The sequence below is a fragment of the Anopheles bellator genome (assembly GCF_943735745.2).
Source record: "Anopheles bellator chromosome X unlocalized genomic scaffold, idAnoBellAS_SP24_06.2 X_unloc_2, whole genome shotgun sequence".
Classification (NCBI taxonomy): domain Eukaryota; kingdom Metazoa; phylum Arthropoda; class Insecta; order Diptera; family Culicidae; genus Anopheles; species Anopheles bellator.
Genome location: NW_026684282.1, coordinates 286850 through 313931, shown reverse-complemented (window position 1 = coordinate 313931; position 27082 = coordinate 286850). Strand labels below are relative to the sequence as shown.

General features: G+C 45.8%; 1 protein-coding gene across 1 annotated transcript in view; it reads left to right on the top strand.

Annotated features, from left to right (window-relative positions):
* The first annotated feature begins 1948 nt into the window (after positions 1 to 1948).
* The window catches only part of LOC131214142 (mucin-2-like), a 37062-nt gene continuing 11928 nt past the window's right edge, over positions 1949 to 27082 (top strand). Inside the window, exons 1-5 of the mRNA XM_058208512.1 lie at positions 1949 to 2204; positions 2279 to 2793; positions 2848 to 3299; positions 3380 to 3645; positions 3712 to 4837. Coding sequence (XP_058064495.1) covers positions 1976 to 2204; positions 2279 to 2793; positions 2848 to 3299; positions 3380 to 3645; positions 3712 to 4837 — 2588 coding nt within the window. The 5' untranslated portion in view covers positions 1949 to 1975. The remainder of the gene's footprint in view (positions 2205 to 2278; positions 2794 to 2847; positions 3300 to 3379; positions 3646 to 3711; positions 4838 to 27082) is intronic.

Here is a 27082-nt window from a genome sequence, read left to right as displayed (position 1 = left end):
ATTGAAGGTAAAAGGAAAATAATGGGCGCCTTACTCTAGGGACTCCTACTTTATATTCTTGGTTTCGGTTTCCACGTTCGCCGATACCTAGCGGGGGGTTTACAGGTACACCTCCACAACGTGGCTGAGCTCCTGTTTTACTTTCGGCAGCTGGGACCTCAATCACGTGTTGTGTATGAGCTCCCTTAACGTTTCAGCCACTAGGGCTTCAACCACGTTGGTAGCAAAGCGCTCAACTCACCACAAACGGTCTTCCTTCTTCAATTTCGAAGAAAAATAGGCCAAAGATGCAGCCAAACCAAAATCCGCACCAAACAGTCATTCGTTTTGGGTGCATGTGTTTATAGCAAATGATGTTTCACTATCCTAATTTTACGAGGTATAAACGCCGATAGACAATAGCACGAGCGAGCCCACGCAGACGCGTCTGGTTTGTTCAAGCGCCGCAGAGGAAGAGAGCGATTTCTCATTTTCCGGCACTGAGCGACTGTCAACCCAGTGAACAATTTCGCTCTTCTCACCAAAAAATTCACTCCTCATCCGATCCTCATACGCTTCTGAACGGCTGTCTCGAATACTTTCTCCCATATAGGCTTATATGGAGGAATCGCTGTGAGGAGCCGTTAGGTCCATGGAGTGAGGAGCTGTTTAAATTCTCTCACCGAGCGGCCCCCTGTCTCTCACCTGTGTGTTCTCTCGCTTTTTTCGTTTTCTTTCTCCCATATTCCCCCTAACCAAAATGAAACAGTTCGTATTTGGGCGGTACATTTCGATATATTTTCTCTCTCTTTTTTCGCATACACTCTTCACTCTGCACTAGTGGTTCACAATTTGGTGCGTAGCTGCCTTCGGCGCCTTAGAAAAATGCATTGCATCGTATCCTTTGCATCCCATCTGGACATCTGATTGGACATCTGAAACGAGCAAAGCGAAAACATTTCAACATTATTTGGGTGTCACTGAATACTGTCCAATAAACTTACCTGGATTATTTCTATCAGGATCACCGTGATCGACAGAGAAGCACAAACACTTGGTACTTTACACTTGGCACTTAGAAAAAACAGAGGCAGAGTCCACACCAAAAGTTAAAGAGAGACTGTCGGACCCTCGGAACTTCGGGACTTTGCCCCGATCTCGCTGTCTCTGTTATTTCTATTCCTTTTTCTTTCTCTCCAACGTTCGTCTTCCACCAGCAAACTCACGGCGATTTCAAAACTCACGGGGATTCCTTCCGTTCTTTCCCCGGCAACCAACGAACGCGTCTCATGCTCACTTCGTGCGCTGCGAGATCGCCCTCCCTCGGCCTCGTCGCAGGCAGAGGGGCGTTCGATCTCACTCGTCTCCGCCTTCCTCCACCGCGTCGCAGGCAGAGGGGCAGCCTCTGGCTCTCAAAATTGTTCACTGGGAATTTCGCAGTGCTGCCGGGTCGTCTGGTTTGCTCACTCTGCGTATACTCCTGCGACTCCAGTGCTTGTGCAGTTGTGAGGGTTGTTTCCACTGAGACAACCCCTACAGGTTTCTCTTGCACGACATGTGGCTCTTCCAAGCCCCAAATACAACAATTTTGCTTATTTACGTAACCACCGGGGTGAAACTGAGCTTACATGAAATAAGCTTTTCAAATTTCGAAATGGAAACTTTGGAAATAAGTTTTCAATATTTCCCTATTTTTTCAAGCGTATAGTATCCCATTTCGTAAATGTCAAAGTTTTCACTAAATGTTTACCATCTCCAGAATTACGTCTGACGTTTTAAAAATCAAGTAATCGTTAATTTAAAATTCAAACACTAAATACGAAACACTAGAGCAACCCCATAAAAGATTTTTTTAGTGAATATTATACAAAATGCTACGACATGATGGAATATTGGTGTTTTTTAAATGTCAACTTAACTTAAAATTCTTAAAACTCCATTCTTACTCTGCTCTTATTTTCAGCTTCAGCGAGGAGCGGCAACATTGTCAGCCGTAATGCTGACAATAATTGTCATGCACAACAGCGATGGAGCGTTGGCCGCGGAAAATAACATGCGTGTTGTATGCTACTACACTAACTGGTCCGTCTATCGACCGGGGACAGCTAAATTCACACCACAGAACATAAATCCGTATCTATGCACTCATTTGATCTATTCATTCGGTGGATTCACCAAAGAAAACAATCTCAAGCCATATGATAAATATCAAGATATTGAACAGGGTAATAAGGGTTGAATATATCATATTATGTTCCAATAAAGTATTACTATAACATCAATTGGCATATATTTACAGGAGGTTTTGCAAAGTTTACTGGGCTGAAGACATACAATAAACAGCTTAAAACGATGCTAGCTATTGGCGGATGGAATGAAGGTTCGTCACGATTTTCTCCACTGGTAGCTGACGCCCAAAGACGCGAACAGTTTACACGAAACACGATCAAATTCTTGCGCCAATACCATTTCGATGGACTTGATTTGGATTGGGAATACCCAGCATTTCGAGATGGTTCTAAACCGAAGGATCGAGAAAACTATGCCCAACTAGTGCAAGAACTACGCGAGGAATTTGAACGAGAAGCAACAAAGACCGGTCGACCTAGGCTGCTGTTGACGATGGCTGTTCCGGCTGGCGTCGAGTACTTAGAAAAAGGCTATGATTTACAGAAGTTGAACAAATATCTCGATTGGTTCAATTTACTTTCCTACGACTACCATAGTGCTTATGAACCGGCAGTTAATCATCACTCACCTTTGTTCTCCGTTGAAGAAGCATCAGAGTACACTTTTGATTCTGAACTCAATATTGTGAGTGCTGGCGATCAAACATTCGTTGGAATTTTTTTAACTTCATTTTTTTAGGATTACAGCGTAAAATATTTTCTGAATGCCGGAGCTGATCGTGACAAGTTGGTATTAGGTATACCAACATATGGTCGGTCGTACACCCTGTACAATCCCGATGCCACAGGCATCGGAGCACCCGCCGATGGACCCGGAGAACAAGGTGATTCCACACGTGAGAAAGGCTACCTAGCTTACTACGAAATTTGCAGCAACCTAAAAAAAAATTCTGACTGGACAATCGTACAGCCAAATCCCAAAGCGTTGGGTCCGTACGCTTATAAGGGTAATCAATGGGTTGGTTACGACGACGAAGCAATCGCTCGTATTAAGGCGAAGTATGTAGCCGAAAACAACTTGGGAGGAATAATGTTCTGGTCAATCGATAACGACGATTTCCGAGGCACGTGTCACGGAAAACCTTACCCAATTATTGAGGCAGCAAAAGAAGCGTTGCTGGCAAACACCAAGTATGAAGCACGATCTATTAGTACACAAAACAGCTTATGATATTAATTTTGTTTTACCTTGGGGTCGATTCTATTTCTAGTGTTGGAGCTAATGATATTACTTCACCAAGTGGACTTCGCAAAATCAATCGATCAAGAAAACGTCCAACAACACATAATCGTGTCAACACTGTTAATAACAACGACATCAAGCCTTCGTTCAATTCGATGCAGGACCGTAAAGTAGGTAACCATAATCGGATTGTGGCTACTACCACTGCATCTACAACAACGACCGAAGGATCGTGGCTTATTGGAGGAAGGACGACCACCCCTCAACCTCCAACTACTCCTGATCCAGGGGCAGGTAACCTCTAGCTGTAGAGTTACACGTGGAAGACTATTCATGTTATTATGTTTTTGACACTTATAGATTTCAAATGTACGGACGAAGGATTTTTTCCGCATCCGAGAGATTGTAAAAAATATTTCTGGTGTCTAGAAAGCCCGAGTCTGGGCTTAGTAGCGCATCACTTCACCTGCCCCTCCGGGCTAGTGTTCAACAAATTAGCAGATTCGTGTGATTATGCGCGAAACGTGATATGTTCGAAGCATGCTCCGATTACTAGCACAACAAATATCTTAAAAACTAGTGCAAGAACGACGCCTGTACAATCGACATCCACGACACAACGCTCACGCATAACAACTAGTGGCAGCAGGGTTCCATTTTTCAATCGGTCAGCTACCACCACTACAACAACCTCGACAACAACTGAAGAACCGGTAGTAGAAACAGGCTTAATGCACGAAGAAGACACTGAGCAGCAACCGGAAGAAGATCCAAAAGTAATTAAGGAGCTCATCGCTCTTATAAAAAAAGTTGGAGGTATCGAGGAACTAGAGAAGCAGCTTCAAGGACAGGGAGACGATCCGATCGTGCTTACAGACACCGAGGTGACCGATTCAATCTCTACGACACCATCTACAACAATTAGCAAATCTCTGTATGAGCGCGTGCTAAGCCACACCACTGGAACCGTCGGTCAAAAGTTCCGTCCTGGTATTACCTTCTCCCAAAAGGACCACACTTGGACGTCGCCCGACAACAAATACTCGTCGGTAGTGCGTAAAACGTATAGCAACAGTCGCGTAGCGCCGCAAAACGAAGGTCTAGACCTGCTACCAGAGTTTGAGGGTGTGTTTCGCGAAAAACCGAAGTACGTAACGCTCAACCGAGCACGCCCAACGAACCCCTCCCTAATTGAAGATCGCTTCGATGATAGCAATAGCCACGAGGGCGAAGAAGACTTAATCTATGAAGGAGAAAATCAAACATCATCGGTAGCAAGCAAACGAATAGCATCAAATACAAAATACGTAAACATAATGCGGCATCGACCTTCAATCGCTTCTGAGCAAGAAGAGAAAGGCGATAATGATGAGGAAACCCACGAATCCTTTATACAGCACAGCATATTGAATCGAAACCGCTTCAAGCTAACTACAGAACCAACACAAGCAGCCGCAGAGGAAACTGAACGCGCTCTTCCGTCACGGTAAGTGGTATTTTGTTCAGTTTAACTGTTAAGCTGAATTAGCAGTTAAACATGCATACATGCAACAGTTTTCTTAATCCTGATCAACTTTGAATATCTGCGGACGATCGGCATAATGTAAATGTTTTCATAGCCGAGAGTAATAGCAAACTGCCTTTGATTGCAATATTTGAGTAAGGTTAAGGTAGAATAAGAATATCGGATTAGAATATAGGTTGATAGAATAGTCGCTAACGCTCGTTGAGTTCACGCAGCTGGCCTAGACGGACTGGACAGGGAGTTTGGCGCGCGGCCAACAATTGCCATTCGTAAAAATACATCGTTACAGTAAGCAACAGAGATTAACATTGTCTCTGTTGCAGGTCAAGACCGCTCGTAGATAGTTCCAACGGGAATTGTCCAGCTTCGATATGAAGTGCTAACACTGCGGCATTTCCACTCGCCGGCCATGTGGTAAACGCTAAATAGCTACGCACATTTTTACAGTTTAACGTCGATCAATCGACTGTCGTTGACTGACTGCTTGAGCACTGACTCAGACTGCCGTGGACTGCTTGTCGCAACATGACAGAGTACGGACTGAGTAGGATCGTTCTTCATTTAAGTTATCGGTTTCTTTCGAAACCGTTTTTTTTTTATTTTATTTTAATTTATTTTTTTTATTTTATTTTTTTATTTTTTTTATTTTTAAAATTTTTATTTCTATTTTTTTGTTTTCGTGCGGGCAAAGGCCCAAGCACATTTTATTCACGGAAGTTGCCCTGCCCCTGTCCCTCTCTCTAAGCCCTTTGTGCGACTTGCCAGTCTGGCGTGCGTCACAAAGGGCCGTGGGTCGATTTCGTCCCGGTCACCAATTTTTCTGCTCGGTTGTCCTTTCGCTTTCGTCGCTATCTGCCAGAGTCGTATAGTTGTTGGTTTGTCGCTGTTTTAAGCTGCAGTCGTGCTTCCTTGTGGCTCATTACTCGGCTCGCCCGATGTCGATCCACAGTGGTCTGCGCAACCCGCGCCTCGATGTCGTCGAGCACTCCCTGCAGCCTCGTTGTGGTGCTGTCATCAGCTCTGGTCTTCCTCGCAGTGCAAAGTGCCATCCTAGCTCTCAGGCGCTGTTCCCTGGCGAGTAAGATCGGACAATTGGGTTTCGCAGCCAGCTGACGATCGAGGCGCCGCTTCTGCTGTCTCAGGTTGACGCCCTCCCGCCGCATCTCTTCGCGGCGTACGGCTGCTGCCGACGTCTGTTGCCCATCAGCTTGGACGTGTATGGGTCGCTCTGCACCATGTTGCGCGGCTTGGGGTTGGGAGGACAGACCTCTCATCTGCTCGTCGTTCCATGCCTCCTGGAGGATGGTGAGGATCCTCTTGGCGGCCAGGGCGATCTTACTCCACGTCTCATCGTCCCTTAGAAGCATCTCTTCCAGGTTATTGCTGTTGATTTGCTCCTCGTTCTCCTCTGAGTACCCGAGTAGCTCGTGTCGCACTCCACTGTACTCCGGGCACTCGAAGAGGACATGCTGCATCGAGTGGACCACTGTCGTCCCAGCGTGTTCCTGACAGTGTGGGCAGTTGGGGGATGAGGCCAGTTTCTTCACATGGAAGTACTCTCTGACAAATCCGTGGCCAGAAAGTACCTGTGATAGATAAAAATCTACCTCACCGTGGTTCCTCACCACCCACGGCTCGATCGTTGGTATGATTGTCCTGGTCCACTGTAGGTAGCGACTGGTGTTGTTTGCCGCTGCCATGTCCCACTCAGCCTGCCACAAAGCAAACGTTCTGGTCCTTTCCGTCCTTCGCGCTCGGTCCGTCACACTCAGGGTGTCGCGTACACTCCGGTACACACGGACGTCCTCGCGCAGCTGTAGGTGGATTGGAATCACCCCGGAGATCGCATGTGCAGCAGCGCCAGACACTGAGCAAAATGTGCTCGCAACACTTCTGGCCAGCGCCGATGAAGCTTGCGCCAGTTTTTGTCTGTTCTGCGACACGCGTAGTGCCCTTTCAGCCCAGACGGGTGCGGCGTAGCGTATTATTGACGACGCTACATTCACCCCCCGGAGAGCCTTGCATAGTTTGGCCGCTTTCGCCGTGACCGTGCTAACATGGTCTCCCCATCGCAGGTGGTCATTCAGCACTACGCCAAGGTATTTGAGGGTGGACTTCGACAGAATGTTCTTATTGCCCACTCTCAGGGTTGTGTGTTGTCTGCCCTTCCTAGCGCAACTGAAAACGGCTACTTCGGTCTTTTCCGGCGCAAGTCGTAGTGATCGGGCGTCCATCAGTCTCTCGATTTGCATAATGACCTTTCCAGCTTTCCTGGTGGCCCCACCTGGGGTGATCTCGGAGACCACAACCGCTAGATCGTCAGCGAAGGCCACGGTTGCCACATCCGGGTCTGCAGATGCGTCAACAACTGTGTTATAGGCAATGTTCCACAGGGTAGGATCGAGAACGGATCTTTGTGGGACTCCCGCTTTTATCTGGCGCCTAACTTGTCCGTTGTCGGTCTCGTAGGAGAGTAGGCCTTGCGGCACTCCAGCTCTGCTCAGTGCTCCGCCTACGGCTGCCCAGCTGACACTGTTGAACGCATTTTGCACGTCTAACGCGTTGACCAGACAGTACCGCTTCTTCTTCTTGCTATCTCTGTTGATGGCAGTGGCGCATCGTGCTCGTGCTACCACCCTTTGGATTGCCTCTGTGGTCGAACGCCCTCTCCTGAACCCGAACCAATTGTGTGATAAGCGCGGTCCCTCCGGCTAGTCCTCCAACCAGTCGTTGAGGCGGTCCAATATTATGCGCTCGAACGCTTTAGCGACAGCGTTAAGCATGCAGAGTGGCCTATAAGACGACGATAGGCCGGGTGGCTTGCCAGGTTTGTTGAATACCAACCGCTGGGTCTTCCACTGGGTGGGGAATGTTCCCCGATCAAGTAACCGTTGGAACAGTCGCCGAAAGACTTCCGGGTAGCGTGCCATCGCCATCTTGATCGCGTAATTTGACAGCCCATCCGGACCAGGGGCCTTTTTGGCCGGCAGGCGTTGGCTCACAATGCACAGGATTTCTTCATTGGTTACACGGCGGATGGGTGTGTCTTCATCCCTGACTCGTCCAGTTGGCCATGTGGTCGGCGGGTGCTATGGGAACAAGTGTGTCACGATGTCATCCAGCATTTCTGGGTCAGTGATGGGCGGGCTTCGCTTCCCTTGGAGTCTCGATCTGACCAACCTGTATGCGTTACCAAACAGCTTGTCAGCTGCTGAGTACGCCAAGTCCACTGCGCAGATCTTTTTGCGTTGAGCGCTCTCTTCTTCCATTGCTCGTATGGACTGTTGGTATACGGTCTTGGCTTCCTCGAACTCTGGTGTAGCTTTGCATCTTTCCATGACTCTCTTCGCGTGATTGGAGGCCGCACGAAGATCGGTCATTTTGATAGACCACCAATACAGTGACCTGCGCAGGCCAGGTTTGCTGCTACGTCGTGGCATGGTAGCGTCACACGCTTTGGTTATCTACCTGGTTAGCTCTTGTATGTCTCCGGTTTTGATGTCTTCAAATCGCTGCGCTGCGAGCGAGTGGAGAAAGAGCTCGACATGGAAGTAGGCTCTCTTCCATTGACGCTTGCGTGTGCTCCTTGCTCGCTGCGTGTCACGAAAACGAATCCCTTCGTAGCGATTCTGAAAAGGAAGGAAGCACCGTTTTACACAGCGTGCTATGAGCAGCTTTAAACTGCTCAATTTTATTTTAATATTCGTTATAATTGGTTATTCTGTAAAGTTTTATCGACTACGAACTCACATCAAATGGCTCCTTCCCTCTTTTCAGACTATCACCAGCGGATGTTTGTAACTAACTGAGCTTATTCTCTCAATCGCGCGCAACTTTGATCCTTTACTGAAAAGAGCCTGCTCTTCTCTCCCTTTTACACATTGGCAGCCTCTCTCTTTTCCGCACACTGCGGGTGTGCAGGTGCCGGCGCCCGACTGGTTGGCATGTTGTACCATATTGGACGATGGTCTCCATAGTCACCGTCTGTCGCTCTCCAGCAATTTCTGTCTGCTAGACAAGGAGAGACGAAGGTGACATCTACTATCGACGATGTAGCTGCCGCCCTTCTACCTTGCCATGCACCCTTGTACGTAGGAGTTCGTCCGGTGTTGAGGACCACCAGCCCCAAGAGTCGGACTAGGGCCGCCAGCTGCCGTCCTCGGACATCGTCGTTGGTGCAACCCCACTCTGCGGAGTGCGCGTTGAAGTCCCCGGCGATGACAACGCGATGCCGTCCAGCAACCTTTGCAGTTATGGCATCCATCAGCGCCTCGAACCGCGGTTCACTTCGTCGGGGGGTTTTCGACGGTGGGACGTAGCAGCTAATGAATGTGACTCCCCAATATCAGCAGTAGCCATTCCGTCGATTGTGGTGCTTCTGATGTGCTGTATTGCCTTTCCACCGCTTGCCGTAAGGGTCGCCTTGAGTGTCGGATCGCATATACATTGCGGATCTTCCGGCAAGAGACAAGTAGAACGTCGATCTGCTTCTCCAATGCCGTCTGCCTAAGAAGATCCTGAGCTAGATGGAAGCGCCCGATGTTGGCCTGTAGTACCTACAGAGACATTGCGTGGCTGCTCCTTGGCACATTTTCGATCCTATGCGGTGGGGGCTTCCGCAGAAGATACAGACTACGTTTTGGGATTTGCAGTCTGGCTGCTTGTGGCCCTTTTCTCCGCACTTTATGCATAGTTTATCGCGTGCTTCATTTTGGCAGTCGCGACCGAGGTGCTGGCGTACCAGACAGCGGAAGCAGCGTGTCTGTTCGATCGGCATCGGTCCAAGGAAGCGGACTTTGCACACCGTGTGCCCGATTTTGACCTCCACGCCTTCGATCAACCGTACGCTTCTGCGGGGAATCACTGTCCTTGCCCGTTGCAGCCCGGTCGGGTATTCGGTCATGTGCACGTCGAGCTTGACCAAATCGCCTAGCAGCCCGCGGAGAACCTTTTTGACATCCTCCTTCTCTGCCAGCTGGTCGATGTCACTGATGCTGACCGTCGCCATCTCCTGCACTAGCTTCCTCGCCGTTACTGCCGTCCTCGCCGACCTCCTTCGCGATGGCGGCTTCGATCTCGGATCAGTTGACAGCCTCCCGGATCCTGATGTTGCAACCCCCCTGGAGGAACCGAACCTCTTGAAACTTTTGTTCGTTGAGGTCGGCCTTCCACGCCAGCTTGCAGACCTGCTTCACCGTGTGTGGAGGCTTTGGCACTACTTTAATGAGGTCCAGTAGAACGCCATCTTTATCCACCGGTTTCTTGTTCACCTTCCGCCGTTTCTGCTGCTGCTGATGTTACTGTTGTTGGTTCTGCTGCTTCTTGTCGGCAGCAGCTTGTTGTCACTTTTGCCGCTTTTGTCGGCACAACCATTCTGCCAACGCCGATACGCTATCCTCAGTCCCCATCTGCGCCATGGTACGATGCTGCGTTTGCTGGTTCTAGTGCTGGGGCAGTGGCTGTGGGGCGCGTCGCACTTTGCGACCGCGTTTGCATTTTTATCATTTTTTGGCCAAAGTCGCGACGAATCTCCTCCATAGCTCTTATATTCGCTGGAACTTGCCGTCCACCCGAGGTCAAGGACCGTGCGGTGACTTATGGTTGTTGCTAAGGGCACACTTCCATGAGTTCCATGAGCAGCAGCAAAGCGAATGTCTGGAGAATGACGGATGTCTAACTAACCGCCGTCTGCGCTGAGACAATGCAGGCCACTCGCAGTACCTTAACTTCCCTGCTCTCCTTCTTCGTTTCTTCGCCTATTAGTTTATCGACGAGAACGCTCAAAAACAACCGTTAGCTTTGGCTTCCACTTTGCAACTTTTTCGAACCCGATTCAGGCGCCAGTTATGTTAAATTCGAAACGCACAAAAAGAACTCCGCATGGTTTGGCTGTCAGAACATGACTAGATTATTTTCTTACATTTTGTTCCTGATTTCCCTATTTCTATGTACTGGTTTATCATATCTATTGTAAACTAAGGACCCGTTGATTATCACTCGTAAGAACCCGTTGTTGGTGGGGACTGATGTTCTGCTAGATGTCGACCCATGTTGGTACCTGTTGGTGTCGTGTGGTGTACCTTCTCGCGTTGACTCAGACAACAGAACGCTTGCAGTGTTGCCGTTATCAGCAATTTTCCGTCGTTGTCGCTATTGGTGTAGTTCTAAATAGTGCTCCAAGCGTAAACTTGGAAAACTTGCCGTAACTCCCCCCTCTTAGATTCTTTGTCCGCAAAGATGTTTTGGTTATTCGCAATGATTTCATCCCTAGTTTGTACCGCTTTATTAGGGATGTAATTCTCGTATTCCGGAGTATTACCGGACTCGTATCAATAATTTTATCCCGGAGTGGTACCGGTTTAGTAAGATTTCAATTCTTATGTCGCGAAGTTTCACTGGTTTAATAATTTTCTAACATTTTTATCCAGGAGTTGCACTGGGTTAATAGGGTTTTAGCAAATCTATTGAGAGTTTGCTCTTTTTATTTACGACGAAAAATGGGATCGTGTTTAATCCCACGGTGGGATGTTTGTACGCGGTTAGATCACCTAGCTCGTAAGCTCGCGTTGGGCACACGTCAGCACTCGTTGGCTGCCACGAAGAGAAAGAGATGATCGGAGAACCCTCGTTGGGCACGTCCGCACTCGTTGGCCGTCACGAAGAAAGAAGACTCGTTGTCTTGAGTGGGCTCGTGTCACAGCGCGGATAGCATGTTGCTCTCGATTCGAGCGCGTGCTCGATTTACCACCACCGGCTGTCAACGCGATTGACAGCTGCGGGTTTCGGAAACGGTCGCCTAGATGGCACGAGCCATGCCGACATAGTGTTCTAATAATGTTTACCCCGGAGCTGCACCGGCAGTGTATTAACATGTGGGGGTTGTCTCGGCGAAGACAACCCTCACAACAGTACCAGCACTGGAGCCGCACGGGTAGACGCAGATCGAACAAACCAGACGACCCGGCAGCACTGCCGAAGTGACAGTTGCCCAGCGCCCAGAGGCGTCGAAACGCTCTCTCTCTTCGCGGCGTCCGAACCGAACGGACATGCCCGACGTGGGCTCGTCCAAGGCTCTCGTCTTTACGCAACACACCACCAACATTTGCTTAAAACATATTTATCGTCTCAATTTCTGATTTCTTTATCTTCTTTCTTTTTCTTTTCACTTCCTTGCCTTTTCGTCGATTGAGTTTCACCAACTTACTACGTACTACTGGCAATTTCTCGTGGTTACAATTTCTTTGTTTCTATTTTTCTCTCATATATTTTCGTTTTTTTTTTGTTTTCTCAGCGCAAATTTTCTCGTGATCTGTTCTTGTTTTGAAAGTTTTCCAGGAGTCAAACTGCAGGAGTCAAACTGTTTTTTCTGTTTTCTGAGAATTTCCCCCATAGAACGTTTTTAAAAAGTTTTAATATTCTTTACAAAATCATAAATGAACTTTCTACAGTAGCCCATCATTTCTAAAAATCCCATCAATTTATTGAAGTTACTAGATGCAATTAAATTGCAGATGATTTATGCTTGTTTTGGGGTTATGGTTGGTACCTGTGATAACGGATTTCCTTAATTTCTTTGGTTGTATATTTAGTTGCCTGACTAAGTGTTTCCTTTGTTTAAAGCTTGGGTTAACATTTGTTGTTCCTTTATTCAATACTAGCAGACCCGGCGAACTTTGTTCCGCCCCGAAGGTAATAGGCTCCCGGTGATAGAACAGTTGGTAACGCTCGTCGCTGTCACGCAGCTGGCCTTAGTTCGAATCCCAGGACCGGTTGTCCGCAGCCGGCCATGGTTTCGATTTTTGATACCGGTGTGCCGGGGGGTTGGCGCGTGACCAACAACCCCACCCGTAAAAACGAACTGCTACAGAGAGCATCAGAGATTAAGATTGTCTGTGGTTGGTGCAGGCTAAGACCGTTCAGAGGTTGTTGCCCAATAAGACGAAGAAGAAACACAGTACGTTGGAATAATTATACTAAATTATTCTTCCACTACCACACAAACACACAATAGTGTGTTAGTATAAAAATAAATAAATAAACATTTTGAATGTCGGATTAAATCCTCGTTCTTTGATAATCTTTGCCCCAAATGACGTCATTTGGAAACATCCATTGTATTGTCGAATGTTTTCAAGAAAATGGTGTGATTCGGTTGTTTCGTCATTTGTGAAAAAGGTTGAAAGGCAATGAAAGCAAAGGTTCTGGTGGCAGGGATAATAAAGGCAATTTCACTTTACCACCTAGGCAGCGCAATTCGGCCGTTTCTTCGGAAAATTTCATCGTATCACGTTTATCACAATGAACGTTCATTGGCCCAATGCGAACGCTCTTGTAGTAGTAGTAGTAGTTTATTTGTTGGATAGCCTCATGTGTTTATATCATTGATTAACATCGTTGGTAACGGGTTCACAATGTTTGTTTTCCGCGTTATACTTAAATTATTCGTGGCGTTGTCGTTTGATAGCTTTGTTTGTTTGTGTTATATGGTGTGGGAAAAAGGGGAAAAACCCGCGACAAAAAAAATTATGCATAATAGTACTTAATCTATGCTTGATACTAACCTATTAATTCTTATCTAATTATGTACTAGTCTTCTATTTGTTGACAGTGTATTTATTAAGCTATTTTTGCCGTGTTTGGATTTATTGAGGTAGTTTAGGTTTGGTTTTTCTAGGAATTACTTTATTTTTGATATCTGGGTCCTATCATGTGGAGCTCTCGTGCTGTGTTGGATTGACGCGCAGTTTGGAACTGAGCACAACTCATTCTTTATTAAGCGATCGAACAGTGTTGCCAAACCAACACTAATGACACAAGCTGTCATTGGTGGTAAACATATACGGAGAATAACCATCGATTCCAACATGCTGTACCAATAAGGAAGATTTAACATCATTTTAAGAATTTTAATTTGCTTGGTCTGAAATTTTCTTATGTGAGTTTGTGCGCAGGTACCCCAGATTGGTGATGCATACATGAAAATTGGCGTATGCATGTTTTGTAAAGTAATAGTTTGTTTTTTTTCTTTAAACTTTGATCTCCTTTTTATGAAAGGATATAGATTTTTTAATAATTTGTCTATTTTGATTATGGTGTTGGTAATGTGTGTACTGAATTGTAGTTCTTTTTCAAAAGAAAATCCTAGATATTTCTTTCTTTTTTCCATTATATTTCTGATAATCCTAGTGTTATTGAACTTTTTGGAAGCTTTTTAGCGCATCTGTTTGTTGTAAAGTATTAGGTGTTTGAATTAATTCCTTCCGTTTTACAATAGGTGGCGTTACTCACTAAATATAACAAATTTTTGTAAATGAAATATGTGTTTGATAGCTACTGTCATTACGCATCTAACATAGTTCAGGTTTTTTTTGTTGAAGTATAAACAACACCTTTTTTAAGCATTTGAACATGTCAAGTTTTGTTCCTGATAAAGTGTTTTTGCGGGGATTACTTTAATATGACGGAAAGTGTTACCGAAAGTCATAATATTTTTATGGATGTTTAAGGTGAATATATTCTAGCTAAGAAAATGTGTTAGATGTGGTTTGCGCCGTTAAAAGGTGGTGATTTTGGCTTTCAACCCAAGAGCGACCTGAACAGTAAAAATAGGTTGATGATGAAGAATTAGTAGCAATGGCTCGATCGGAATGCACATCAGATGCAATAAGAACTTGTAGAAATGTTAGGAGTTGACCACACGACAGTTTCCCATCATCTGAGCGCCATGGGAATGATTAGAAAAATGTTTTATGGGTTCCACATGAATTGAATAAAAGAGACATTGAAAGAAGGAAAACCATTTGGGAAAACCGGCTTAAAAGAAAGGGTTTCTTGTACCAAATCGTCACTGATGATGAAGCGGGTAGTTTTGCAAGAATCCTAAAATCAAAAAGGCCTGGATACAGCTTGGTGAACCATGTCTATCGAAGCCAAAGCGATATTTTCACCTTCCAACGGTTATGAGGTGCATATGGTGGGATATGAAAGATGTAGTGTGAGCTTTCAGAACATAATGAAATTATTGATGGAAAATCTCATCAACAACAATTAATGCATTTGAAGCAACGCTTTGGCTATAAAACGACGAGAATGAGATAAAAGACATGATAAGCTGATTTTTCAAAATGACAACGCTCGACCCCAGATCGGAAAACTGGTCAAAACCTATGTCGAAAATGTCGGATAGGAACTGTTTACTCCCCCGCTGTATTCACCAGTGTTGTGACCTTACGTAACTAGTTGAAGTAACTTTGGTAGGTTTACATTGTAACTTTATTGTAGTAAGCAATACAGCACGTAGGCAGGTCTGGTAAGCACGCTTGCTTCGGATCGACTGCTTTCGCGCCTGTCGCCTCCCGACTGACAGCTCGGCTGTCTTCTCACTTTTGACAGTCACGGCTCCGTTGTCAATGATCCACAACAACCGGATATTGCTCTTTCGGAATAGTATTTGTACCGTTACATGAGTAACGATTTGGCAGCACAGCGGTTGACTTCCTATAAAAGTATTGAAAAATAGGTCTCTGAGGGGATCGCTCCTACAGATGAGAAGTTCTATCGACACGGAAGCGAGGAACTACCTAAAACAAGGAAGAAAGTAGTAGCTAGCGATGGACAATACTTTCAATAAATTAGTCATACATTTTGTTGCTATAGTTAGGTCACAAATGTTGAATAAAAACGGAAAGAATTTATTCAAACAACTAATATATGATGATAATGATGATTGGTTTTTCACGAAACACGTGATTGTGCACGGAGCATACGTCTTTAATTGTACCGAACTTTCACGACAAAACCGTCTCGCTTGACTGTCGCGAGCACTAGAGAGCGACCCATACGGCCCTCGGTCGCTCTAAGCCCCAAGCGGGGGACGCACCCAGTGAATAATTTTGAGAGGCCGAGGCTGCCCCTCTGCCTGCGACGCGGTGGAGGAAGGCTGAGACGAGTGAGATCGAACGCCCCTCTGCCTGCGACGAGGCCGGGGGAGGGCGATCTCGCAGCGAACGAAGTGAGCATGAGGACGCGTTCGGAGGTTGCCGGGGAAAGAGCGGAAGAAATCCCCGTGAGTTTTGAAATCGCCGTGAGTTTGCAGGTGGAAGACGAACGGTAGAGAGAAAGAAAAAGGAATAGGAAAAACAGAGATAACGAGATCGAGGCAAAATCCCGAAGTTTCTGAGGGGTCCGACAGTCTGTCTTTAACTTCTGTTCTGGACTTAGGCGAATCGGGACGAAACCTTTGCCTCTGTATTTTCTAAGTGCCAGGTGCAAAGTACCAAGTACCAAGTACCAATTTCGCTCTTCTCACTTCAAATTCCACAGCTCATCCACAAACTCATCCACTGCTGATCCACTGCTTCGAACATTATTTCCCATACAGCTTGCATGGTGGAATGGCAGTGGTCCGTCGTTAGGTCCATGGAGTGAGCAGTGGATTAAATTGTCACCGAACGGTCCCCTGTCTCTCACCTGTGTGTAGCCTCGCTTTTTTCGTTTTCTTTCTCCCATATTCCCCCCTAGCCAAAATGAAACAGTTCGTATTTGGTCGGTATATTTCGGTATATTTTCTCTCTCTTTTTTGGGTTCGCGTACACTCTTCACTCTTCACTAGCGGTTCGTTCACAATTTGCTGCGTAGCTGCCTTAGACGCCTTAGACACGTTGTAAAATGCATTGTATTGCATTTGCATTCGAATCCTATGCATCCCAGTTTAGTTGGACATCTGAAACGAGCAAAGCGAAAACATTTCAACATTATTTGATATTCACTGAATACTGTCCAATAAACTTACCTGGATTATTTCTAACAGGTACAAACGTGATAGAAAGAGAAGCACTAGCATTTGGTACTTTGCACTTGGCACTTACAAAATACAGAGACAGAGGGCTTCGTCCCGACTCCACAATTCGGTTAAGTTCCTGACAGAATAGAAGTTAAAAACAAACTACCTCTCAGAGACTTTGGGACAAAGAATTTTGCCCCGATATCGCTATCTCTGTTTCTTCTATTCCTTTTCGTTATTCCTCATTCCTTATTCGTTTCTTACGCTGGCAGAGGGGCGTTCGGATTCATCCGTTTCAGCCTTCCTCGCCCCCGTTGCAGGCAGAGGGGAAGCTCGAGCACACAATTTTGCTCACTGGGGAGAAGAGCGCGCTTGACAACGGCGCGTGTCGTTATGCAAAATATGTTTGTACGGATTTATGTGAATCATCGAACCATTAGCATGTGCATGTATGATATGCATGTAACGTAGGACTGTTCTTTAGTACGTTTCGTTAGCGACTGACTTTTTCGTCCGTTCTCGCCGTGTTGCCAGTTGAACGGACGCCCCATCCCACCGCCGGGTTGCCAGTCCAACTTTACATGCATGCATAAGCAGTTCGATTGCCTGGGAGCAATTATTTGCTCATACAGAGTTAAGCACGAGACCGCGTGGAGTGGTTTTTAAAAAAGGGTTGTATTTTTTATTCAACTCCTTTTAACACTACACGATGCTTCGCGGGTTACAATTTTACGTTGTCCTCACTAACCACGACGATGTTACGAATACCCTATGATGCTGGAACGCACTGACCGTAGAACCGAAGTAGCTCGATGGAAGGCACAACTCGAAAGAACAACGTCAATCTGATCGGTTGATCGTTTTATATGACTCTCGGCTACGGATTGTTGGTGGCCGTGTGAATGTTTACATTCAGCTGAGAGTGGTCCGTGATCTTTGATGTTTATGTTGGACCTTAATGCATGAAGGCAACTATGTTGTCTTGTTAGAATCGTGCTCAATGCATGAATGATACTATGTTGTCTTATTGGAGTCGTGCGCAATGCATGAATGCAGCTATGTTGCCTTATTGAGTCATGCTAACAGTCGGGGCGGTGTTAACTGTTAATGCTCACCAATGTTTATGCTTGGTGTTTTGCTAACTACAGCAATTCGACGTCTGGGAACAATTAATTTCTAAGCCGTCTTTTGACCGCTTGGCTTTGGTTACATGTGCGATACACGTGTCACAATGGCATTATTTCACTATTAACTATCAGTATTAACTTTTGACTTTCTTGCTGTGGGTTCACAATATTATTCTACTTTTGTGGACAGTTTGCGTTTCTTCTGTTCTGCTGTTTTTTGTTGTAATGACTGTTTGTTAATCTCTCTGGTATGCGACATGACTTCGTTCTAGGGATTCTATTCTTTCGAGGTGGTAATGGAGCGACGATGGGCAGCGATGTTACGCTGCCGGTGGTACCCACCGCCCGTCGGATGGTCTCAATATGGTGCGGTCTAGGTGATCGTCTGCTTCATCTTCCTGGTTTGGGTCACCGTTCTTCTCGATGGCATTAGTTGCTTCTTTACATTCCTGCCGTCGTTTGCTAGTGATCCCAATGGTTTCGGCCTTCTTTTCTTTTCTTCTTTTTTCTTTGGAGTTGCTGCCGCCAGTTCTGCTTCCTGATTCACGTCTAACAATTTGTCACTATCAGTGGTCGCTGCATGCCTTTTCACTGATGCTACGCCCGATTTTTTTCCGGAAGCGATCCTAGTTGTCGAAATCTGCATGGCTGGCGTTACTCTCGTTATAGGTGTCCAACTTACTTGTTTTTTTCATTTTCTTTCTTTTTCTACTCTTTTGAGTCGGCGGTATGGCTGATCGTTCTCGTAATGCTGTTGTACTTTTTCGACGCAACTGGTTCGCCTCACTTTTTCCGTCATCGTAACTATTCTGGAAGGCTCGATGGTCCTCTGATTCCTGGTCCTCGTTTTGTTGCTGTGCATTAATGGTCAGCTTAAACACTTTCTGCAACTCCGACGGCGCATCATTGTCGTCCTCTATGTCTTCTTCGTTGTCATGGTCATTTCTTGGTTTACTCGTACTGCTATCAGAACCATTGTTACGGTGTTGCATCGATATGTTATTATTGTTTGATACTTGCTGTTCTTCGTTCTCCTCCTCGTATAGTTCCTTGATCATCTCGAGTAGTTGACGTTCTGATTCTTCGTATTCCTTGCGTTTTGCTTCTTCTTTCTCAAATCTGTGGTGGGCTTCTTTCTCGTGATATTTGCGTTCTTCTTCGTTGCTACGATGCGCTTCTTCGACGGCTTGTTGTTGATGATTCGCGGATGACTCAGACTCCTGCTGAGCTAAAAACACATTTCCATGTTCCATGTGTGTGGGTCTGTCGTTCGTATTCGTATGTTTCCGAACCTAGGCGTTCGGAATCCCAGATTATGGTGGAATTGGCGCTGGTCGTACCTGGGCCAGTAATTATTACTGTGGTGGGGTGGGCGATAATAGTTTTGCGGTTGTCCAAACGGTCGCTTGTAGCTTTCATACTGCCGTGGTGGGCGTCGACAGTTATAACACTGTTGGGGTGGTACTAAGCTCTGGTAGTTATTGTGGCCTGTCGCCCTTTGGTTGATGATCTTGTTAATGAAAATTTGGGTTTCTTCCCTCTCTACATTTAGTTCGTGTAGTTTCATGATTGCCTTCCTTACTGAACTAAATTCTACTGCTTTCAAGATTATTTTTGTTTCTCCTATGCTATTGTTAATAAGTGTGGCTATTCCTGCTTTGCAAGCCATTTTAGTTGCTACTTCTTTTGGTATAACTTCTTCTATGTGTACAGACATTAAGATTTAGAGATTGAAATGTTAAATAGCTCCGCCGTTTTTAATCAATTTTGACAAATAAGTCAAATTCTGAAACGTCAATGTATGCCATTTTAATTAAAGATCAATTTACGGTGAAACAGCGGACTAAAATTGTAGCGCTGTACGTTGAAAATAGTCATTCCATTTGGACCACTGCGAAAACTGTACGTGCTTATTAATGCAGATTTTTTTCTGATTTCTTTCTGTGGGGCTATTTGAAGAGTATGGTTTATGCCAGCCAACCAAAGACCATTGAAGAACTGAAAGCTAACATTACAGCGGAAATGGATGCTATTACGTTATCTATTTCCTAAATGTTGTCAGATACAATGAAAGGGCCACTTTTGCATGTCTAATGGAGGCGATTATTCGATCGATTTTGTATTTTGGGTAAATTGTTAATAAACGGCATTTTGCACCCTTAAAGAATCTTGTCCATTTGTAAAAATCGACTGAAAAATGGCCGAATTATTTGACATTTCAATCTCTAAGTTTTAATGGAACACCCTGTATTGTTTGTAGATTATGCAATAAGGTTTCTATCTCATCGGAGATTTTTTCTAAATTTCCCTGATTTCTGATTGTCTTTAATTAAAGCTGGATTATTTCTGGTGTTGTACTTGACTTACATTCTCTTTTAATGGCCTCAGCAATTTCAGAAGTGCTAACCGAATTCTCTTGATAGACTGTTCTTGCTTTGCCTGATACTTGTGTCTTTATAAATTTAATGGCGATTGTCATTTGGTTTTCTGGAACTAGGTCTTTTAATAAACTAAGTGCATCTAGCAAAGCTTGTAAATTTTCGGTCGAACTATCATATGACATATGGCTATGGCCGTTGCCGTTTTTATATCAAATAAGTTGTGCCAACTAGGGCCAGCTTCTTTTATCATTTATTTGTCTGTCATAGCTTCTTTTTTATTATTGCAAATAGTATTAGTTTATCGTGGAATTATAGCAACAAAAAAAATGAATGGATTGCATTTAGCATTGCTGCTTTTGATGTTCCCTTTTTTCGCGTCATTTAACTGCTTAGGTCAGTTGGTTGGTTGGTTCGTTTTCTTCCTCGTTCTTCACCATCCTCTTTCTTCCGAGGCGGATCGACCTACCCGTGCTCCTACTCCGTCGGTGCGGCTCGGTGGTAGTTCGCTAATGTACTGCTTCATCGATGTTTCGTCGAGGTACATCGTTGAGCCCACAAATATTGGCACCTCACACTCTAGCATTTTTCAACCTTTTCATTTTTGTTTTCGTTTTTGGATTTTTTGTATTCGTTTTTTCACTTTTGTCTTTGTGTTGGTGTGTATCTTACTTAATCACTTGTTATTTCACGTTCACATTCCTTTTATTACCTACGGCAACACACTATCACGGTCGCCATGTGAGTTCGCCAGTTCTTTCTTTCTTATGCTTTCTTACCGGCCCGGCCTGGTCGCTGGTCATGAACTAATCAGACTCGGGTTTACTATTGGCCTTCATTTCTTCGAATATCGTTTATTCATCATTTTCGGTTCATATTTATACGTTTATGCGTTCCTGTCGTACTCCACCCTCTCGATACCTCATAAGTCTATAAAATGGTTTTTCCTTACTATGTTACCGCTTTCGACCCAACATGGTCGATCGAGCAAATGTTGCCAGCTACAAATTTGTATTATTTGGTCTCCGTATACCATGGTACTTTAGCTTAGTGATTATTCGCAGAATATTTTATTTTCACAATATTGAAATGTTCCGCCACACCTCGTTCAATCACATTACAATCAACAATCTGTAAACGTCTATCGATAAACGTGGTAGCTGTCTAATGTTTCACTTTTTTCTAAATTGCGCGCATTTGACGATCTCTATGATACTCAATTACTCTACCTTCTTATTCTGCACTAGAGCCCGAGCGGTTCTGCCCAATGAACTGTTCACCTGTTCAGTGAACCCGAGTGGTCCTGCCCTCCACAACTGTCATTTCACTCACTGGAGCTAAGAATCTGCTAGTGTGGACGCCAGCACAGAAAAAATCTGCCCCAGATTTCTTCTAGTGTACACGCAGGGTAACAGTGGCTTCCTTCAACCCCTCCGAGCAACTTCGTTCGCTAACTCGTCAAACCGGCCCCTTTTTCCATCCCTATTGATGCAACCGCTCCATCTCAAACCATTCCTTCCTCATGCCATATGACCTTGTGAAGGGCCTAAACGACATGACCGATTGGTTTATCGCCCAGTGAGCAAAATTGAGTGGCTGGACCGCAATTTCACGTTCATTTTTCAAGAACTTTTCACGAACGAGTCACGGTCTCATACAAATTTTGTATGGGCCAGTTGCTTAGGACCCTGAATCGTTCGTGAAACGGCGCAATGAACGGTTCGCGAAAAATGAACTCTCTAGCGTGACCCCCTTGTCTCCCCTGTGTGTCCCCTCTCTTTCTTCGTTTTCTTTCTCCCATATTCTCCCCTAGCCAAAATAACACAGTTGGTACGGTTTCGAAGCGTATATTTTCTCTCTCTTCTTTGTTCTATCATTCACTCTTCACACTTCACTAAAGCGGCCGCTGCTGGTGACGCCGTAGACATGTTACGAGTGTTGTATTGGAATCCTATGCATGCTAGTTTAGTTGGACATCTGAAACGAGCAAAGTGAAAAGTTTTCAACATTATTTGGTTGTGACCGAATACTGACGAATTAATTTACCTATTTATTTCTATCAGGATCACACACGGTGGAACGAAAAACACGCACTTGCACTTGACCTGGGGCACAAAATCGACTGCCCGTTCTCTCTCGAACTTATAATTTTTATTCAATCTCGCTATCTCTTTTTTTGTATTCCTCTTCCTTTCGCTCGTCTGTTCGTCTTCGCGTTCGCATGGCCTCTCGGCTCTGAAACCCTACCCTCCCTGTAAATGAAACCCACAAACTAGCGCATGGAACCCCCTCCTCTCGTGGTTTCTTCCGCTCTTTTACCCCTGTACTTACGAGCGGACCCTCATGAACCGGCCTACTCGCTCCTTCTCGTCTTCGTCGCAGGCAGAGGGGCGTTCGGATTCATCCGTTTCAGCCTTCCTCGCCCCCGTCGCAGGCAGAGGGGTAGCTCGGGCACTCAATTTTGTCCACTGGGCGCTCGGTCCGTCGCACTCAGGGTGTGGCGTACACTCCGGTACAGACGGATGTCCTCGCGCAGCTGTAGGTGGATTGGAATCACCCCGGAGATCGCATGTGCAGCAGCGCCAGACACGGAGCAAAATGTGCTCGCGACACTTCTGGCCAGCGACACCAATGAAAAGATTCAAACCGCCAATTTGAACCCTGATCCACAGCTGATCGGTAAACATGATCTCATCGATGACGGTGAAGAACAGTAGTGGTGATAGTAAACAACCTTGCCTCACGCCAACTGTGACTTTGATAGGGTCGGACAAGGCTCCGTTTTACAGAACTCTGCAAGTAAAATCCTCGTATTGTGCTGTGATGGGGTCGATTATTTTGTCCGGGACACCCTTGCGTCTTAGGGCGCTCCAAAGATTTAAATGGTTGAGGCGGTCGAACGCTTTCTCGTAATCAATGAAAACCAGGTAGAGAGACTCTTGGTATTCGTTGATTTGCTCGTTTATAATGCGCAACGTAGCAAAATGGTCATTGCGGGCTCTCCCAGCTCGTAATCCGGCCTGCTGTCATTGGAGTGTCGCATGGATCTTCTCCTGTATCCGGTTTAGGATCACTTTGCACAGAACCTTGAGAGCAATGCACAGCAGCATAATGCCTCGCCAATTTTCGCATATCGCCAGGTCTCCCTTCTTCGAAACATTTACTAGTATGCCCTGCATCCAGTCGGCCGGAAAGGTTGCGGTTTCCCATATACGAGGGTCACTATTTATATTTCGGGAATAGGAACAAAAACAAATAGTGAAGCTGCGAATATATTTTTATTGTTTTTCAAAGTACTCGCCACGATGATCGATACACTTTTGCATGCGCTTAAACCAATTTTCAAAGCATTTATTCCATTCCGAATGAGGTATCTCCAAAACATGATTTTTGAACGCTTCAAGAGCTTCTTCGGGCGATGAAAATCGTTGACCACGCAGTTTATTCTTCACGGATGGGAACAAAAAGAAATCATTGGGTGCCAAATCAGGGCTGTACGGCGGATGACCCATCAATTCGATGTTTTGAGTGCTCAAATAGTCTCTTGTTTGAGCCGATGTGTGAGAGCTGGCATTGTCATGATGAAGAGCAATCCGACGTCTCTTGTTTGTTTTCCTTATTTCACCGAAGATTTCTGGCAAACAGATGGTTGTGTACCACTCAGAATTTACTGTTCTACGATCCTCTAGAGACACTGTTGCAATATGACCAGTTTTTCCGAAGAAACAGGCCACCATTTTCTTTGAAGTGCTTCGTGTGCGAACAACTTTTGTTGGATTTGGTTCATCTTGGAACACCCATACAGTCGACTGCTGCTTACTTTCGGGCTCATACGAATATATCCATGATTCGTCACCTGTCACGATGTTATAAACGTCTTTTGAAGCACCGCGATTGTTTTTCTGAAGCATTTCTTTGCACCAATCGACACGAGCCTTTTTTTGAGCGATTGTCAAATTTTGTGGGATCCAACGTGAACATAATTTTCGCACAGCTAAGTGTTCATGTAAAATCGCATATATGCTGGTGGAACTAATGCTTAGGGATGCCTCAATCTCACAATAGGTTACATGACGATCTTGCTTAATCATTTCGTGCACAGCATCGATGTTTTCTGGCACTACAGTCGATTTTGGACGACCTTCACGAAACTCGTCGGACAGCGAACTACGACCACGATTGAATTCACTATACCAGCGATACACAGTGGTTTTTGATGGAGCTTCATCGCCAAAAGTCAAATTAAGTTGATTGACGCACTCTTGTTGTAATAATCCACGTCGAAAGTCGTAAAAAATCATCGCTCGAAAATGTTCACGATTCAGTTCCATTTTTTTGCCGAGACGAAACTTTCAACTAAATATAAAATAAACAAATAGCGTCCGTATGACAAAATGTTCTGAGTACGTATGTCGTCAAAAATGTCAAACTTTACGATGGAACCATCAGATGGACTCACATGACATCAGTGTTGCCAATTCCCGAAATATAAATAGTGACCTTCGTATTTGAGAATAGTTAATGGCGCATTTGTGCCGGTAATATGGGGTCAGCTTGTAGCATCTCGGCTGATATACGATCGACCCCAGGGTCTTTGTTGGATTTCATACTTCGGACGGCTGTTTCTATTTCCTGCAGAGCTGGGGCCTCCGAGCTGACGCGGCTGGTACTGACTGGTGGCGGCTCAAGCTGGGGTGTCGGTTGCTGGTTGGCAGATGGCACTTGGAGCAGCTGTTCGAAGTGCTCAAACCAGCGTTTCAGCTGTTCAGTAGGGTCGGTTTGCAACTGACCAGATGCGTCTTTCACAGGTGTCTTAGTCGTCATCCTGGTATACTTTAGGCGTCGTGAAATATCGTAGAGGAGATGGATATGGCCGGATGCAGCGGCTCTCTCCCCTTCGCTAGCGAAGGAGTCGGCCCATGTTCGCTTGTCCCGCCGACACCAACGTTTTACTTCCCGGTCTAGTGAGCTATACCGACGACGTGTTATGTCTTTCGCTCTCCTGGATTTTGCCCGCTCTACCGCGGCTTTGGCCTCTCCCCGTTCCTCGATCTTCTTCTAGGTGTTATCGGATATCCATTCTTTTCTCTGAAGGCGGTCTTAATGGCGGTCCATTGGTCTTCGATGCCACCCCCTTCTGAGATAACCGAAGCTCGAGCCCCAAGTTCATCAACAACCCAGTGAATAATTTCGCTCTTCTCACTTTAAATTCGACAGCTCATCCACAACTCATTCGCTACTGATCCGCTACTTCGAACATTATTTCCCATATAGCTTGTATGGTGGAATCGCTGTGATCCGTCGTTAGGTCCATGGAGTGAACAGTCGATTGAATTCTCTCACCGAACGGCCCCCTGTCTCTCACCTGTGTGTTCCCTCGCTTTTTTCGTTTTCTTTCTCCCATATTACCCCTAGCCACTAGCCAAATGAAACAGTGCGTATTTGGTCGGTACATTTCGGTATATTTTCTTTCTCTTTTTTCGGTTCGCGTACACTCTTCACTCTTCACTAGCGGTTCGTTCACAATTTGCTGCGTAGTTGCCTTAGACGCCTTAGACACGTTGTAAAATGCATTGCATTGCATTTGCATTCGAATCCTTTGCATCCCAGTTTAGTTGGACATCTGAAACGAGCAAAGCGAAAACATTTCAACATTATTTGGTTGTCACTGAATACTGTCCAATAAACTTACCTGGATTATTTCTATCAGGATCACCCGTGATCGAAAGAGCAGCACTAGCACTTGGTACTTTACACTTGGCACTTAGAAAAAACAGAGGCAGAGGTTTCGTCCCGATTCGCCTAAGTCCACAACAAAAGTTAAAGACAGACTGTAGGACCCCTCAGAAACTTCGGGACTTTGCCCCGATCTCGTTATCTCTGTTATTTCTATTCCTTTTTCTTTCTCTCTACCGTTCGTCTTCCACCTGCAAACTCACGGCGATTACAAAACTCACGGGGACTTCTTCCGCTCTTTCCCCGGCAACCTACGAAAGCGCCTCGTGCTCACTTCGTGCGCTGCGAGATCGCCCTCCCCGGCCTCGTCGCAGGCAGAGGGGCGTTCGATCTCACTCGTCTCAGCCTTCCTCCGCCGCGTCGCAGGCAGAGGGGCAGCCTCGGGCTCTCAAAATTGTTAACTGGGCAGCCTTCCTCCGCCGCGTCGCAGGCAGAGGGGCAGTCTCGGGCTCTCAAAATTGTTCAAAAAATTCTAGGGCAGTCAATTTTGTCCACTGGGTGGAGAACGCGCCCAAGCCAAGATGTCATCGGGTGACACCTCGGTCTCCGCGACACCTGTCACTTCAACGCTGCCGTTGGGTATAAGCACGTGTGCTTCACCGTAAAACTGCTGTCCAACACTAGGAACCATGGTAGGCGTTTGCGTCATCCCTCTTAGTGAGGGTCACCTTCATTTTATTCGGAAGCACCATGGTGATATCCATTATGGAGTTGTTTTTGACGCGCAGCAATCGGCTGATCGCCAAAACGTCGAGTTTGCCCTCTTTGGGCGGCACCAACACCATGAAGGATCCCGTGCGCGATGCCGGGTACGCCCTCGCTCTACCTGCGGTTAAATCCTCGACCGATTTTTTTTGCAGCCGGTTCTGTAGGTGCATCCGCCGGCTCCGGTGCCGGTCTTTTTTCTTATCACGAGGGTATAATCCTCTGGGCCGAAGTCGGCCACGGGCTGCCCCTCTATTGCGAGGGGCTTAAAGTACGGACGCCGAGAGTGGAATTGCTGACTTTAAAATTGGGAAGTACAAACGTACGTACGTATGTACGTGCGTATGTACGTACGTACACACGTCCTCGCACACGCTTGTTAGTAACTGGACTTACCATAAGTTTGTATGTACTTTCAACACTGGGACGTAATAACGATGCCGCACTAGCACACACACTGGACGCGATCGAGAGATAG